Source organism: Acipenser ruthenus, chromosome 2, assembly GCF_902713425.1.
Source record: "Acipenser ruthenus chromosome 2, fAciRut3.2 maternal haplotype, whole genome shotgun sequence".
Taxonomy (NCBI): Eukaryota; Metazoa; Chordata; class Actinopteri; order Acipenseriformes; family Acipenseridae; genus Acipenser; species Acipenser ruthenus.
In genome coordinates this window covers 75,496,426-75,515,087 of record NC_081190.1, presented here as the reverse complement: position 1 = coordinate 75,515,087, position 18,662 = coordinate 75,496,426, and the positions used below count along the sequence as shown (strand labels likewise).

The window sequence follows — 18,662 nt, the reverse complement described above, 5'->3', positions numbered from 1 at the left end:
TAAATAATCAGTAGCTGATCAGCCACGCATCCTCACAGGGTTTTAAATTATAAAAACAATAACAAAAGACGCCGAGCTTTTATCAAACAAATACAAATAATAATAAATAAATACATAGGGACGGGACACTCCGCCACAAGCTTACACATCTTTTTCGTTGAAGACATTTTAAAGAAATGGTGCAGCTCTATGCTGTGTGTTCAAACTAAACCGAATGCCAGGTTCTTAGAGGCAGTGTAACAGGTAGTGTATCAATCAGGCAAACACTATTCTTTCAGAAATTGGAATTTTTACAGGGAACTACATATTACACGGCAATGGGTACATTTCATGGAAATCATGGAATATGTGATAATCATGAAAAAAATACAGCCTTAGTAATAATACATAGTGACTTAAGACATAAATTGTAGAACTAGTTGAGAATAACATTGGAAAACTACATATATTAATTCACGTATTATTACTACGAATCGCAGTAGAAAATTTGCTTGGATTTTTTGTTTATTCATCATGACTTCTTAGTGTTTCCATTTCAAATGCACATTTTTAAGCACCTTTTATTTCTTAAGCATAATCTGACATTAAAGTGCTGTTACTCTTGTAGTGGATGGGTGTTCATGGCTGTTAGAAGAATTAAAAGAGGCCAGAGAGTCACTTCATGTGAAAGAATTGATGTCTAAAATACTATGCTCTGATAGTCAATAGTCTCATTAATTTCCCCTTCATCTTTTCTTTTGCTTTTTAAGATTCCACATGAAGTATGAAATGATCATTAACTTACCCTTGATCTTTCTTCCAGCTTAGTCATCATGACAACGTTGGCACTGCGTTGCTCCCAAATCATTCTCCAAAAGTCACCAAATGTCTCTGGGAGGGGGCCTTGTGTTGCAATATAGGCATTCTGCTTTCTGTAGCCATCAATGTAGTTGGAATTGACATAATCACTGCCAGGAATACCTACAAAAAAGGAAATGTTCATAAGGTGAAAAATAAATAAATATGATACAATATTTGAAACACTATATTCTAAACATAAACCATGACCAAAATATATTATACATAGATTTAGAAATACTGAAAGATTCAATAATAAAGTTTCAACTGTCTTTCTCGATGTCTTACTGTCTAAATGTTTGTCAGTTAGTCTTTTATTTTAGTATTTAAAAATATACCACTATATATCATTGTAGCGTCAGAGGGGGTCATAATATCATTCTGTCTATGAAAGTATGAAATATACAGAGGGGAATCTTAAACCATTCTCTGTGTCTTCTTGGTTTCTGGTCACAAACTCCCCCAATGACAAAGAATGCTTTTAAAAAGAGTCATAAACTAACTGCTGAACAAATGGCTTATCTTCAAGATCGCTGAATGACAATTTTGGCGGCGCAAACCAGGTAGTTCTGGGTGCTTTGACACCTAAGACAAGAACCAGTCCATCTCATAAATCCAGCAGACAGGGGGCAAAGCCACGGACCAATTGAGAACAATGATCTGTCTCTGAACGAGAACAACCAATGAGAAACACCCCATGTGGACTCGGGCACAGCCCAAAATAACCAAACTAACCAATCACAGGGTGGAAGTCAGGACAACAAAACCAGCCTCGTGACTTTCAGAAAGTTTGAGTTTGCCCATGCTGGAGTTTGCCCGTGCTTGAGTTTGCCCATGCTTGAGTTTGCCCATGCTGGAGTTTGCCCCATGAGGGAGCTTCCCATGAGCTCCCAACACTAGAAGTGGGCCCCGTAGAAGGAACAGCGCTCCAGGCAAGAGAAAGAAGTGAGCGCCGCCCGCTAGAAGTGGCTTGGAGTTCGGAGGAATGAAATGGAAGCTAAACTGGGAGCATAAGTGCTGGAATTCAGGGAAGGCAAGGAAGAACTAATGTTCTGAAGAGTGGCTAAAATCAGCTTTGAAGAGAGCTGTAGCTCTTTGCCCTACGAGAGACTGAAACAGTAAACGGAAGCATAGCCAACAGCTGGACCTAAGGTCATGTACTAGCCGTACAGAACTGCAACGAGAACACTTCTACGAACTACATAACTCTTCAATTGCAACGCATTATCTGAACTGAGTTACGTCTGATCAACTGAACTATTTCCAGTTGGAAAACTGCCAACAACAACTATAGTGCTGCAAGAATTGGAGATCAACAAGCTGATGTCCATTTTAAAAGAACTGTTTGTTTATTGCGAGCCTATGCAATACAATGCGTACAGCAAAGTACCGTCTCCATTGGAACTTCAGATCCAAACAGCTGCAGTATTCATCAGCACAGACTGACTTCTTCATATAGAAATCGATAAGTATTCAACATATCTAATATTAAATACTTTATGACTCGAGAAAGTAACTGTAGTAAATGCTATCAAGTTAGTAGATAAACAGTTCTAGGAATAGAATATAACTTCCTGTTTTAGAGTGTGTAAGAAATGTATTTTGTTTGTTGAAATGTGCAACTCAAAGGTGTTGCCTCAAATGCAGAGAATTTGATCACTGCCCCATTTCTGAGTTAATTTGAATATATAATCAACTGAGGTTGATAACATATTATTAGTTTGGTACATCACGTCTAAACTAAATTAACACGGTAAAACTAATTGGCTAAATTAGGTACTGGAATGTTGGATTCCGTTCTGAATGGGAAGTTGAATTAATTAATGTTATGGTCGTTGTAATCGTTTGGCTATGGAATCAATGAACTGTACGCTTGACACATATCTCTAACCAGAAGCCTTTCCTTTCTGTAAGTTTAGTTGTGCACCCCTTTTTATTCTTAAATAAACTATTGTTTTATATTTCTGACACGTGTGAATGTCGGTTATTGTCTAAGATAATCCGAGTTCTACATGATCCCACTGAACTATTATGGTATGTCTCAGTTATTAACATTTGGATGTTCTTAAACAGGGCGCCTAGAGACTAATTTATATATTTTTTTTTTACAAATTGTATACCTAATTCACTACATCATGGATATATCTAAAGAATATGTTCTTACCCTAACTCAAAACTTCCTTTTAAAATCCTGTTATACGTATTCACAGGGATGTAAGGGTTAAATAAATGTCAGTAGCCTCCTACAGCGTTCTGTTTATTAATCTGCTAATACGTACTTTGTAGTAATGGGATGACAATACAAATGGTTAAAGTAATGTAATGGGATGATTACGTGGTTTACTGTGGAGACTATATCGACATCTTGTGGCAGTAGGACTACATTACAGGTAAAAAGACAAATTGTGTAAAACACAAGGCCTTACTCGTAATTAAGGCTATGATTTTGGCACGGTAATTTGTAGTACATTTCACGGACGAGTTGCGGAAAAAAAAACAAGATTAAATTAAAAAATTCACAGAAAGGTCACCAGATAATGTTGTTTTAGCTTTTAAATAGTACACCAAAACCAATAATATAAAGACTATTGCTTTTGACTACTGACAAGTTTAATTGTTATTTTAGAGTACAAAACTTAGTTAAAGGTCATTTCACACCAATGTAACTTTTTTTTTTTTAGAATACTGTATGACGCAGGCTTTCATACCGGTCGCGTAGCAAACAGACCGCGTCTGAAGTAAACTGTGTCCATATTGCTCTGTGCGTGTCCGGCATTATATATACCAGGAGGCTGTGTGGTCCAGTGGTTAAAGAAAAGGGCTTGTAAACAGGAAGTCCCCGGTTCATATCCCACCTCTGCCACTGACTCATTGTGTGACCCTGAGCAAGTCACTTAACCTCCTTGTGCTCCGTCTTTCGGGTGAGATGTAATTGTAAGTGACTCTGCAGCTGATGCATCATTCACACACCCTAGTCTCTGTAAGTCGCCTTAGATAAAGGTGTCTGCTAAATAAACAAATAATAATAATAATACCAATATTAATAACAATATATAAACAGCAGCATGTCAAATAATTGTGTTTATTACTGTGTTCAGAATTAAACAGTATATATTTTTACTTCAATAATAAGAACAAGACATTTAAACTGGTTTCTGAGTAGCCTACAGAGCACTGCCCCTTTAAAAAAATAAAATAAAATAAAACAAACAAAAAAAAACAGACTTGAAAGGTTAAAACACATAGGCAGACACTGTCCAAGAAACAGGGCTGTAGGATCAGAAAGATCAGAAAAAAGACTAGAAAACAGATAAACCTCTCGTTTTATCTAGTTTGCAGGAAATAAAAGATGTTCAATGGCAGTCTGAAGTATTTTATTTATGCTTGCTTGCTCGCTCAGCTACAAAATACAAATCTCATTTGCTGCTCTACATAGCTACATGTAAATACTGTGTGCATACACAACAAAACAATTTACAGATACTTGTAGATTTGTATTTTCAGTGCATGACATACTGCATTTTTAAGGAAAATAAAGGACATGCCTAATTAAATGTGTTTTTTACATCCATTTCCAACATTTCACAGACTTTTATTCAAATTCATGATTTTCACGATTTCCGTGACCTCCGTGACAAAATCGTAGCCTTATTCATAATAAATTGATGTTTGGTCGTCTTGCATCACAACAAAGGAACGTTTTTTTCCTTAAAACTTTCAATTGTCTATTTATAGAAATGGATAATGTTAATTTTCCTAAAGTAATAATACCATAATGTTTAGCTGTGTATTGCAAAATTAATTGAGCAGCGTGTTGTTCAAAAAGTTAATTAAGAGATAAATGATTATAGCAATGTGTACTATTAAATACAAATATGGGGCTGCATTGCTTTTGTTTAGTTTATTTTTTACCTGTCTTCTGTGATCACTTGGCCTTTGAAATTTTATAATGGACATGGGCTCCACTGACAACCAACGTCCTTGCATGGTTCTAAAGATTTCAACAGCGTCAGCAACACCACTTTTGCCCAGTCATAAAAATCGGTCCAGTTGTCTGAATATGTTCCAGCCCATTCTCTAAGCTCTTCTACAGCAGGGCTACTGACCATCCCAAAGGCTCAGCTTATTCAGGTACTGCATTCCCTATTTCTAGAATTCTCTGCCGAAACATATCAGGGACTCAGCATCAGTGCCAATTCTTAAACCAAGATTAAAAACGTATTTATTTGACAAGGCATTTAGTTGTTTTATTATTTATGTACATAGCTTTGAGATGTTTCATGCTATATAAATCGCTATTGTATTGCCCACTGTAGGAGATTCATTTTTAAACCCACAGTTGACATATACTAGAGCTCATGCTTCCTTAAAGCAAACAGCAACTGTGTTTCTGGGTTTTATTTTAAGGCACATAATTCATCATAACTTGTTGATTTTCTCTTTAACTGTATGGTCTCTAAAGTCATTGATCCCGATAGCTGATGGGTTCAGACATGCCTTTAGCAAGTACTTCAATCTTACAAGCAATCTCACTATCAACAAGCACCAGAGTACATTACTCTTCTCACGGTCAATCCTATCTTTCAGCTTTCTGGAGGTTTTCTTAAAAAAAAAACATAAGAATAAAAAAAAATAATTCTGGTGGTTCCTGTTTTTTGTGTAATAACAAGGAGACGGCCTGAAGTTTAGTTGTGATGGACCATCTTCTCTTAAATGACCAACACTGCCCCCTGCCCCTACTCCACCTCCAGTTAACAGCATTAGAAGTGGTCTTCTCTCAATCCATAATGGCTTAAGATATACATGTTTCTGCCAAAAGCTAATGTTTTCCAATTTTTCTATAAAGCAAACTATAAAGCTAGCCTTTGCTAGATATTTTCTTTTCTTTAATACAGCTGTCACTTTTAGGAAAGTCCTGAGGCATATTCTAGTAGGAGAAGGAGAAGGGCTTAGTGTCTGGTATTAGGTTTCAAAATTAAGGTTCTACCAAATGAATAATTTGTGTCACTTCGTTTTGGAAAATAAATGAATTCTGTAGAACCTGTGTTTGCCAGTGTGTGTGTGTGTGTGTGTGTGTGTTTTGGCTTCTTTTAAAATTAAAGCAGTTGGTCTTTTTCAATCTTGTGAGAAGTCAGGCTGTCAGCAAGTCAATGTTGCAAGATTGGCAGCTGTGAGCAGTGTTCACTCATGGTCTGCAAAGATAAAGTCTCATCTGCATGGGCTGCACGTCCGCCCACTGCCTGAGCTCTAACTTCCCCTTTTGCAGGTAACTGATTTCATGAGCACACCAAAGTATGTATGCTTTTTAAATTCACAGCATTGTTGCAATCTTTGCTTGGAAATAGAGACCGTCAAGGCATGTATTTTAAGTGGAGAAGACAAATACTGACATGAAAATTAGCCCTTTATGATTGGTGCTAGGGTGAAAGATATATTAATAATTATTGTTATAATAGAGTAATGGTGGGGAAAAATAAGCTTTAATGGTTAAGATGTTTGTAAGGCATAAAACTGAAGAAAAAAAGAAAATCACTAGGCATAAATACCATTAAATTACACACTTCCATGTACAACCTCATATTTTTAAACCTTAGTCTGCCCAAAAGACAGCAGTGAAAAGTTCATTCAAACCATCATACCTCTAAATGACAGAGACATCTTTTTGTGACTATTAGCCCTGAATAGACATGGTCATATACCTGTATAATCATCAATTATGATTTGTATTGACACTTCAAACACCCAGTCATACAAGAAAAGTAAACAAACACAGCACAAGATATAGATTAAACTATTTACACCAAATGTAAAAAGACACATTTTAGGGAAGTAAAAGCAGTATTCTTTAATTACTATTTTTGTGGTGCATTTTATGGGTGGGAGAAGGGCCCATTACTTTTAGTATTCATACTTGGAGACTTCACACCTCTACATTTACTCGTACACAGAAGATGTCACTGGAAAGCAGGCAGAACTAAAACAGTAAGTACCATAAATACATTTCTAGTGATTTAATATTTATTTACTGTTATTCATTTAACTTTTGATTATGAAGATGTGTACACCGTATTTCTTTTACTCTTATTTTTGTTCATCTATTATTCGTATTTGGAAACAACGGGTATAAACATAGCTGCTAATAAATTTAACACAAAACACCATCGAAACAAGAGCAGGACTATGCATTATAATGTATTTAAATTTTGAGAAAAAGCAAACTTTTTGCAGCACTACAACTTGAGCATCATGTTGTGTTAATGTTGATGTTAAGGAATGTTAATGTTAGAGACTTGCTTTCTTCTGGTCTTAATTTACTTGCTATTGTTACTGTCTGTTAACATTTATGTCATAGTTTTAAGGAGCTCTATGCCAGCAATTCATTTTAGAAATTGCTTATCTCCTTTTATTAGCATTATCTGGTTTGAACAGATTTTCTTTTTTGGGAACATTCTATTATTCTATTGAAAAGGTAAATGGTTCATTACATGACTAATCCCAGACTGCTAAAGAACCATTTAATCTGGCCTGCTGCAAAAATGTGTTCATGTTCTGTACTTTCTCTAGCTCATACTGGAACTCTATCCATTTTCCCTACCAATGGTCACACACTGTATTTAAACTATATAGTACGTTTTAATATTAAAACAGGCCAAGTGCACTGATTGTGGATTAGAAAGCCATTATGACAATTTGTTACTATGGTAACATTGAAACAAACACAGCTGTCACACACTTGCAATGCCAGACAGAATCTTTTAATCTTATAAATACCTTAATACATAGATGGAAAAATATATATATTTTAAGATTATTTTACTTTCTTTTGTAGTCACAAATGAAAAAAATAGCATGAAGCTAATTGTATTTATTAATCAAGATATTTTAACTCAATTAAATGACTAGGTTAACTCATATTATAGTAAACTCCAGGTAGCTTTATTTAGGAATTCCAATTTAATGCAAGAAATTCGATTATGTATTAGCTTTAATAAGTTTAATATTGAAATTTACACTAAAACATTCCAAATGAATATGCACAAACCCTAAACCTGTTGACCAATTTGAAATATTTTACACAGCTCCAATGTATACTGCTGTAAATGTTAATTACAACAACAGAGTCATCCATGAAAATGTATGATAGGGTTTTCAATTAAACTAATGTACTATTCTTCAAGTCATCAATGCATATACTGGATAGACTTGCAGCTGAATAAAAAAAAGACTTTGTCTAAACCAAATAAACAAACACGTGCCTCTGTTCTTATGAACCCACCCACATTTTTTTAAAGAACATCAAGACCTTCTGTAAAATTTCAAGCTCAGGCATCCTGTGTCTTTTTACTCCTGTGCGAATCGACCATGTCAGTGCTATGTTAGAATTGAAATAAGTGTTTCTGGGGTATTCGCTTTAAAGCAATACCAGTCTTTGCAATCAGTCATAATAGAATATTAAAATTCTACAGCTCAGTAAATCGCTGCGATTGGGCATATCCAAATTGGGGACGGGCGAAAATACAAAACATAATTGGCGACTTGAATTGATGCTTTGAACGAAGCATTTCAAGATATAGTGAAATACATGTCACTCAAGGGATGAAAAAGTTATTCGACGTTGTTGGTGCCGGTAACCTTTGGAAAAGAAAACACTCCCTCTGGTCAAAACATCACATTTCATTTAGAATTTACCGACTTTCCTTAATGAAAACTACACATCTGGGAGGTTACTCAACGTCCTCTGCTTTTGACCAACTCTGAGGACACATGGTTTTTTGTCCCATGAGAATCAGGCTTTAGTTCCTTTCTTTCCCTCTAAAATGTTATTATTTTAGATTGCTATGTCATACATTTCTTACCTTCAATAGCAGAAAGTAGGACCCGGGAATGGTCGTATGCAATCACATTTGCGTATCTATTCTTTGGTTTATTAACTTCCAGGTTGGAGTGTTCCCATGTAAACTGCTGGCCTGGATCAATAGACTGCAAGAGAAAAGATGCACATTTTATTAATACTGTTTGGAAAAAGTTTTGTAGAGCAGGTTGACACTTACTTTGCATACGATACACACTTCTGGCTGTTGCCACTACATTTACATTTTTAATTTTAGCAACATGCTTAAAAGACAAAATAATTTGACTAGTTATCAAGATTAAAATTAGTTAGCCTGTGGTTTATGCACGTGCCCAAAACAGTCAAATGTTCTTTAGGTATTTGTGACAGAGAGCGAATGAATCCGAATCAACAGTCTCCCTCTCGACCTGTGAGGGCACTGTACGACAGGAACTGCATGCCTCGTACTGAATGGTTGGGCAGTTCATTCCAGTGTCAGGTTGGAAGCTGGCCATTCAGGAAGTGGGCAGCGTCATGGTACCAGGAGTCATCGTGCTAGTACGGTGAGCAAAGTTTCAGTCATGAATTGGAGGAGACGTGACTGAACTAGCTATCGGAAGGGGGCGGGGCTTAGGGTACTTTAGGGGGACATGACGCCGTAATTGGTTCCTTTGTTGTGGTTAATGGGAGGAAACGAGGACTGTGAAATTGTGAGTGAAGTGTTTTTGTTTGTTTTAGTAACTGTGTACATTTGTCTTAGCCAGACAGCTAATGCGAATCCGGGAGCTGCCGCTTTTTAAAGCACCGCATCTGCACCTAGAGCTCTCACCGTCCGGAGACGTGTCTGTATTTGTGTTGTGTGTCTGTGTTTTATATTATTATTTTGGGACTGCAACCCCTTGGTTTATATGCTGGCAATACTTATAGTTGGGTAGAGCCAGCATTATTATTTCATACAGTCAAGGAGACAATTAAAAAAGAAAAAGAAAAGATCTTGAACTGTGAACTTTGTGTTTGTCATTGTCTGGAGCACCTGCATCACCCCTACACCCACGCAATGCCACCGACACGTTCACAGTATCACAATTAAAGCCTGCGTCTGAATAAAGCTGCGCAAACAAAGTCCAGTGAAAGCATAATACATTATAATCAGGATACTGAATAGTTTAATTAACTTTTCACATAGCATCTCCTTATATATTTACCTTAAATATCTGTAACTGAGTTTCAGGCTCTCAAATTGACCATAAGGATCTTTTTTACGATATAACCTTAAACCTTTCGAAACCACAAATAATAAATTACACAATTTTAAGATTTTTGGAGGCAGTTACAGTCCTCATTTCTTAACCATTTGTACTTGCACATCATATAGTTCTTCACAGAAGTGAAACAACTAATAACAAGGGACATGCAGACTTTGAAAAGGTCAGACTTAAATTGCAGCTTTAGTGACAGGTAATTTTTCTTGTCACTTGAATAAAGGAGATCCGTCACCTCTGGAAATAACCTTACCAAGTTAACTTTCAGGTAGGAAAAAGCTGAAGCTGGAACACCACAGGGCACTCTGTTTTGAGTCTAGGCAGTATAGTGGTAGATTTGTACTGAATGCAACAGTGTCTGCCTACACTGATGTGATCCTGTACTACTATCTTTAACATTAACTAACACAAGCCAATAATAAATAATAATAAAAGAAAAATAGATTAGAGTGTGACAGTATAGCTTGGGTGGTGACGTCAGGCCAGGAAATGAAACCACAACACAGGCAAGTATTACGAGGCGAGATGCAAATGCGCTTGTTTTCTTTTATTAAATAAATGATGTAAACAAAACAAAACAACACAAAGCAAAAGGCATGAGGGCCAAAACAAACAAAGAAATAATAACGAGTAGCAATTGTTTTATTCTAATTATTATTTTACCTCCTCTCTCTTCCTCCCGTTCTCCACTCCTGAACACTCACCGTGCAGCCAAAGCTGCAGGTCTTTTATGTTATGGCCGAGGGATTAACTGCCTATTAATTATCTTATTACCACTCTGCCATAGTTTGCACGAGATTAATAAATATGCGTGACTGTCAGCTAATTAAATAATTACTAGCCGACAGTCACGCATTCTCACGAGATGTACTAAAACATAAAACAATAACAAACAATGGCGGAAGGCATTTAAATAACAATACAAATACAAAATAATACAGAACATAATATGCAGAGGGGCAAGGTGTACCCCGTCACATATCCCCCCCTTGTGCATAGCACACATGGCCTCAACGGCCACCTCCCCCCTTAAAATCCCCAAAGTCTCGGTCAGGCAGAGGCAAAGGGAACTATGGCAGAAATGCTGACAGCTGTGCAAGGCACTCCAGCAGTGGAAAAACTACTCCTGCTGGACACCACAAATCCCCAGGCAGTGACGTGCAGGCATCCCCAGGCGATGGCGAACAGGCATCCCCAGGCGATGGCGAACAGGCCTCCCCAGGCAATGGCAAGGAAGCCTCCCCAAGCGATGGCGAGCAGGCCTCCCCAGGCAATGGCAAGAAGGTCTCCCCAGGCAATGGCAAGAAGGTCTCCCCAGGCAATGGCAAGAAGGTCTCCCCAGGCAATGGCAAGAAGGTCTCCCCAGGCAATGGCAAGAAGGTCTCCCCAGGCATTGCAGGCTTGGCAGCCCTAGGCGGTGCAGGCTCGGCAGCCCTAGGTGGTGAATGCTTTGCAGGCTTGGGAGGCGATTGAGGGAGCTGATCCTGGAGAGGTAGCTTCAGCTCCTCTGATGAGGGTGGCGGGAGCAACAGGTCTCTCTCTGGTGGTGGAGATGGGAGCTGCAGGTAGTCAGCCATGGCGGCAGAGGTGCGAGCAGCAAGTCTTCCCATGGCAGCGGAGGCGAGAGCAGCAAGTAGTCTTCCCCAGGTGGCGGAGGCGAGAGCAGCAGGCAGTCTTCCCCTGGCGGCGAAGGCGGGAGCAGTGGGCAGTCTCCTTCTGGCGGTTCGAGGCAAGTGCAGCGGGCAGTCTTCCTCTGGCGGCAAAGGCGGGAGAAGTAGGCTGTCTCCCCCTGGTGGCGAAGGCGGGAGCAGCAGGCAGTCTCCTCCTGGCATTGGAGGCAAGAGCAGCGGGTAGTCTCCTTCTATTACTGGGGACTGGAACGGCTCTCCCTCGGTCACGGGGAACTGATGCGGCTCTCCTTTGGTCACTGGGGACTGGTGCGGCTCTGGACATGCAGGCTTCTCCTTCTTGGGCTGTTGATGCTCGGGCTCCCCCCTTCTGGGTACTGGATGCTCGGGCACCCCCTTTCTGGGTTAGCCGCAGGAACTGCTGCTCTTTTTCTTCATCCCTGCGGCGGGATAGCTTGCTCCCACTGCTGGCAGTGGAGGGGACAGCACGCAGCTAGGTGCCCGAGCCTTCCGCAGTCCCGGCACCATCCTTACGCGTCCAGAGAGGACCGGGTCACCATTCCAGTTCCACAGGTTGATCTCTGGGTTCGGCTGATCCTCGTCCGTGTCACAGTTGATCACCAGGTAGCTCTCCTCTTGCCGTGCCTGTGGTGCTGGAGCCAGCGGGGCTTCCCCGGCTGTTTCTCCTCCTCCTCCTGGAGGAGGTGGCAGTTGGCCACAAAGTGCCTACCTCCGCAAATGGAGCACAACTTCGGTGGCGTATGAGCTGGTACTGGTGTCCTGGCTTGACTCCGGGAACAGCTGCTCCTCCCCTTCTTCCTTCTCTGGACTGGTCCCATGGCCTTCAGGTGAAGCCACTCCTCCATGGTCTCCACCTCAGCCCGACTGAAGGCCTTCATAAAGAGGGGGTCTTCACAGGGGATTACGTCCGGGAGGTGCCCATGATCCAGGCATGTAAGGCATCATGGAGCCTCTTCGGTTTTCAGCTGCCGCTGGTGGTCATGCCACCACTCTATGTACTCTCCCCTCTTCATTTACACCATTCTTCACTTCCAAAACCACACAAAAAATTCCCTGGTCTGACTCGTGGCGCTGTATCCCTGGCCTGAGTCTCTGTGGAGACGCTGTTTTATCCCACCGCTAACACTATATGTGACCGGATAGCTTGGGTGGTGACATCAGACCAGGAATTGAAACCACAACCCAGGCAAGTATTACGGGGCGAGACGCAAATGCGCTTGTTTTCTTATATTAAATAAAAGATTTAAACAAAACAAACCACAAAAAGCAAAAGCCACCAGGGCCCAAACAAACAAACAAATAACAACTACAAGTATGAGTAGCAATTGTTTTATTCAAATTATTATTTTACCTCCTCTCTCTCTTACTCCCATTCTCCACTTCTGAACACTCACCGTGCAGCCAAAGCTGCAGGTCTTATATTATGGCCGAGGGATTAACTGCCAAATAATGATCTTATTACACCTTGGCCATATTTTGCACGAGTTTACTACATCTGTGTGACTATCAGCTAATTAAATAATTACTCATGAGATGTGCTGAAACATAAAACAATAATAATGACGTCCTGCATTTAACCCTTTGCAGTCCATTTATTAAGTGCGTGTCAGGCGCGTCTGGTCCAATTTATTTTCACACGCGCAGTTAATTTTAGACGTGCTGTTTAAAAGTATTTTTTTCTACAGCCAAACGGGTTTAAAAGACCCTGCATATCAACAAAGACCTCACTAGACATCTCCAGCCCCGCCCCACCCTTTCGTTCGCTATCGCTTTCACATATGCTAATAAATAAATAATAATAATAATAGTAGTCGTACATACCGATCAATCATCTCCTGATCACTCGTTTTATCACCAAACTCCTCAATAATGCGATCCAAGTATTATTTTGTTACTATAACATCTCAAAAAAGCTCTGCAAATGTCTGTGATATTCTCTGTGTGCTGATTCAGTAACAGCCAGCTTGTTTCCTTATGACTGCCCCTATGTGATGCCAGGGGCAAGTATGTCTATTCTTGAGATACGCCTTTTTTTTTTTATCGGCTTGTCTCGGCTCCTGTCACTCCCACTCGGCCATTGAATGGTTTTCTCTGCTTTTTCCGGAGAAAAAAACAACTAGAAACCCATTTTTTGTGTTTTTTTGATGATGTCGGACAGGGTCCGACAATGGACCGGATAGGAATAATTGCAATGTTGGACCAGGTCCGGCAACGGACCGCAAAGGGTTAAATAATAATACAAATAAAAAATAATACAAAACATAATATGCACAGAGGTGGGGTGTACCCCGTCACATAGAGTTACATGCTGAATGACTAGTTTTAAATAACTAGACAATGCTTGACAACTAATAATATTGTTTTTTTTAATAATTACTGTGAACTTGAGATCTAGAAATTTAAAATATGCCATTTTGTGTGTATTCGATTTTTGCTGTAGCAGTGCAAAGTTTGCATCCACTTCTGGTAACCTAATTTAAAATGGAAGCTGATTTCTCCAAAGGTGGTATTAAGAGTTTGCTGAAAGGCTTCATTTGAAAAGGGGGTCCTATTATATTCCTGCAATATGATAGCCAGAACTAAGTAGAGGGTAGCTTTCACTTGGCATAAGTCTATCTTGGGAGCAATTAACCCTTTGCGGTCCATTGTCGGACTGGGTCCGACATTGCAATTATTCCTCACAGGTCCTTTGTCGGACTGGGTCCGACATCATTATAGCAACGCAATAAACGGGTGTTTAGTCGTTTTTTCTCCGGAAAAAGCCGAGAAAACCATTCAATTGCCGAGTGGTAGCGACAGGAGCCGAGACAAGTCGGAAAAAAAAAAAAAAAAAAAAAAAGGCGTATTTCATGAATAGTCATACATGGTATCAGGTATCAGATAATGGGCGTCCATAATAAACAAGCTGGCTAAGTGCGTCAGCGCACTGAGACTATCATGGACATTTGCAGAGCTTTTTTCAGATGTTATAGTAATAAAATAATGACTTTGATCGCATTATTGAGGAGTTTGGTGATAAAACGAGTGATCTGGAGATGATCGATCGGTATGTACGACTATTATTATTATTATTATTTATTTCTTACACAGCTGAACGCTATAGCAAACAAAAGGCTGGGGAGGGGCTGGAGATGCCTAGTGTGTGCTTTGTTGATATGCAGGGCCATTTAAACCCGTTTGACTGTGAAAAAAAATACTTTTAAACAGCGCGTATAAAATTAACTGCGCGTGTGAAAATTAATTATTCCTGGCGTGCCTGACGCGCGATTAATAAATGGACCGCAAAGGGTTAAAGGGTATGAAACAGAGTCTAAATTAGGTTTACCAACAACTATACAACTGGCGCTATGGTACTTAGAAAAACACATGCAAACCCACATACAGAGAGCATGCAATTCAGTATAAATTAGACTGCATAATTAATGGTTTGAAATAGACTCAATATACTTCACTATGTTAACTTTCGAAAACTAACTTTTGAGTCTGGTTACCTCACCACAATTAGTTACAGGTTTCGCCGAGATGATTTATTAAGAATGTTTTAGAACAAAATAAACATTTATCTTGAGAAATGTGTAGCTAATTGGCTTTTGTTCTTGTTAAACCACAGTCATTTAAAGCATTTCATCTCTTACCAGTTGCTGCATACCAAAATTAGCTGCAATCACAAGCCTTCCTTTGAAACTTGGGACTCTTCTTAGACAGATTTTGTTTTAGATTTATTTCAAATCAGTACATTTCTAAAATTGTGTTTAGTAGTTTGAGTTTTGTCCTTATTGATACAAAAGCAGTTCAGTAACATTTGATTGTAGGCTTGCATGATCCCTGTGAAGCATAGTTCAGGAAGAAGGACAGTCCCAGCATTACACCACTTTCAGGATTTGTTTGTTTGCACCAGAATCAAATCTCCCTCCTTCCCCTTCTCTGCCTTAACACTTGCTGGCAGACTTAAGCAGGGGTCTCTGATTGCCCCAGAAATATCTATACTGCGATCGTCTCACTACGCCCAGCCGGAAAGAGGCCAAATATTGTACATCATCATAAATCACATTCTGTTATACTGGATTCTGCCGAGTCAAAGGGGACGTAAAGTCTGGACCGACCATCTCGCGAGCTATGGCGTGCGTTTGCCGCGGCCAGGGTGAAGTACTTCTCTAAAATCATAACTATGGGACACGGTAAACCCAATGTTCTCTTTCAGACCATTGACCAAATCCTACATCCAGCCACCAACAGATCAATCTCCCGTTCATCCTCCTCTCTTACCTGTCATGATTTCTCCTCTTTCTTTTGGAACAAAATTGACAACATCTATTCTACGCTCTCCCACCACAAACCCAGTCTACTACTTGACCACCTTGACGCTCCTCTGGTTGCCCCTCCTGCCCTCTCCTTCTTCTCTCCTCTCTCCATTGCTGATGTCTCCGGCTTACTGTTGAAATCTATGCTGACGACACCCAGCTCTACTCAAAACTCGACCCTGGAAGCCCCTTTACCACGGTCTGGCTCTCGGCTTGCATTCAAGACATCGAGGCCTGGAAGTCTGCCAATTTTCTTCAGCTGAGCACTAGCAAATCTGAACTCCTTCTAGTACGATCTAAAACTGAACTTAAGAATCTCAATATAGCTGCCCTGAACCTCGGAAACTCTCTGCTGCTGCCTTCCCCCGCAGTATGAAGCCTTGGTGTACTTCTTGACAGCAACCTCTCCTTTGATGCCCACATCTCCTCTGTGGTCAAATCTTCCTTCTACCATCTTCGAAACATCTCCAAAGTCTGTCTACCCGGATGCGGAGATACTTTGTCATGCATATGTCTCCTCTCGACTCGACTACTGAAACTCACCATAAAACGACTGCAGGTAGTTCAGAAAACCTCTGCCAGGATCCTTAGCAGATATAAAAAAACATCACCACCCCTCCCACCCCCCCCACCCCCCCCGTCTTGCCCAGCTGCACTGGATTACTTTCAAAACTCCTGCTCACCTAAATGCCCTTCCTTACACAGGTCCAGAATACCTCCTAAACTTGTTGACCCGCTATTCCCTGCCCACAAGCTGAGGTCCTCCGACTCTGGCTTGCTTGTAATCCCCAAGCAAAAGTGCACCACACTGTTGTAGCATAACAACAGGAAAGCATAATCAATCAGACTGCGAAGTCTGTATCATCTGATCCGAAACCGTCAAACACTGCTGCTGTACCCTTGAGCAAGGTACTTTACCTAGATTGCTCCAGTAATAACCATACTGCATAAATGGGTAATTGTATGTAAAAATAATGTGATATCTTGTAACAATTGTAACTTGCCCTGGATAAGGGCGTCTGCTAAGAAATAAATAATAATAATAATAATAATAATAATAATAATAATAATAATAATAATAATAATAATAATAATAATAATAATAAATATATTGCCAGTTTATTTATTAGGTTGACAGGACAAGCATAAGGGAAACACACACATATGTATTTATGTGTTTAGAGAGGATGTAGCCTATTTCGTAGTTTGGTTTTGCCTTTTGGATTTGACCCAGTTCTGGCATCGGCCAGGCCTGTAGTTTGTGAACACCATATTCCAGCAAGTTCAGATTGTGGAATAGGCAGGGAGTACACGTTATTACTGAACATGTACATGTTCATGTAACATGTACTGAACATCTTGGCTGCATAAGCAAGTTTTACCTTAGGGATGTTATTTCTTTTTTTTAATTAACATTCCAGTTTAAGGTGGTTTAAATAGGTAGCTTTACCACAGCATGATTTATTTGAGTGCTTTTTTTCCATTATTATATAACAATATGAATAAACATTAAGGTTAAACTTGATTTCAGGGCCTTGAGAGATCCAAATATCATGTGCATGACCCTGAAACACCCTTTTGCTTTTCATGAGAACACTCACACTACATTACACAATTATGTGTATTTTTAATACACCTAGTTCCAGGATTTGCAAAGAAGCTCCAGCAAAAAAAAAAAAAAACCCTCACCCATAACTAAAGTATTACAGCATTACTAAAATAACTATCAAAAGAGTCAGCTCTGATGTCAAGAGCTGCCCGAAATTATAATGAAAGCTGGTATCAGAAGCAGATGCACATAAAACACAAGTACAGATATAAAAGAAAATAAAAAACACACAGACACACACACACTATATACAGACGTGCTCAAATTTGTTGGTACCCCTCCACAAAAAACGAAGAATGCACAATTTTCTCTGAAATAACTTGAAACTGACAAAAGTAATTGGCATCCACCATTGTTTATTCCATATTTAATAGAAATCAGACTTTGCTTTTGATTTTTTATTCAACATAATATTGTAAATAATAAAACAAATGAAAATGGCATGGACAAAAATGATGGGACCGCTAACCTAATATTTTGTTGCACAACCTTTAGAGGCAATCACTGCAATCAAACGTTTTCTGTAGCTCTCAATGAGACTTCTGTACCTGTTAACAGGTAGTTTGGCCCACTCTTCATGAGCAAACTGCTCCAGCTGTCTCAGGTTTGATGGGTGCCTTCTCCAGACTGTAAGTTTCAGCTCTTTCCATAGATGTTCGACAGGGGACTCATAGAAGGCCACTTCAGAATAGTCCAATGTTTTGTTCTTATCCATTCTTGGGTGCTTTTAGCTGTGTGTTTTGGGTCATTATCCTGTTGGAGGACCCATGACCTGCGACTGAGACAGAGCTTTCTGACACTGGGCAGTATGTTTCGCTCCAGAATGCCTTGATAGTCTTGAGATTTCATTGTGCCCTGCACAGATTCAAGGCACCCTGTGCCAGGCGCAGCAAAGCAGCCCCAAAACATAACCGAGCCTCCTCCATGTTTCATTGTAGGTATGGTGTTCTTTTCTTTGAAAGCTTCATTTTTTCGTCTGTGAACATAGAGCTGATGTGACTTGCCAAAAAGCTCCAGTTTTGACTCATCTGTCCAAAGGGCATTCTCCCAGAAGGATTGTGGCTTGTCAATATGCATTTTAGCAAATTCCAGTCTGGCTTTTTTATGTTTTTCTTTCAAAAGTGGAGCCCTCCTGGGTCTTCTTCCATGGAGCCCACTTTCGCTCAAAAAGCG

At 39.7% G+C, this 18,662-nt stretch overlaps 1 protein-coding gene across 27 annotated transcripts in view; it reads right to left on the bottom strand.

Annotated features, from left to right (window-relative positions):
- The window catches only part of LOC117409284 (receptor-type tyrosine-protein phosphatase delta), a 696,619-nt gene that overhangs the window by 30,323 nt on the left and 647,634 nt on the right, over nt 1-18,662 (bottom strand). For all 27 annotated transcript variants that reach the window (XM_059001224.1, XM_059001244.1, XM_059001233.1 and 24 more), the window contains 2 exons: nt 8,694-8,817; nt 785-960 (listed from right to left, as the gene is read on the bottom strand). In XM_059001224.1, coding sequence (XP_058857207.1) covers nt 785-960; nt 8,694-8,817 — 300 coding nt within the window. The remainder of the gene's footprint in view (nt 1-784; nt 961-8,693; nt 8,818-18,662) is intronic.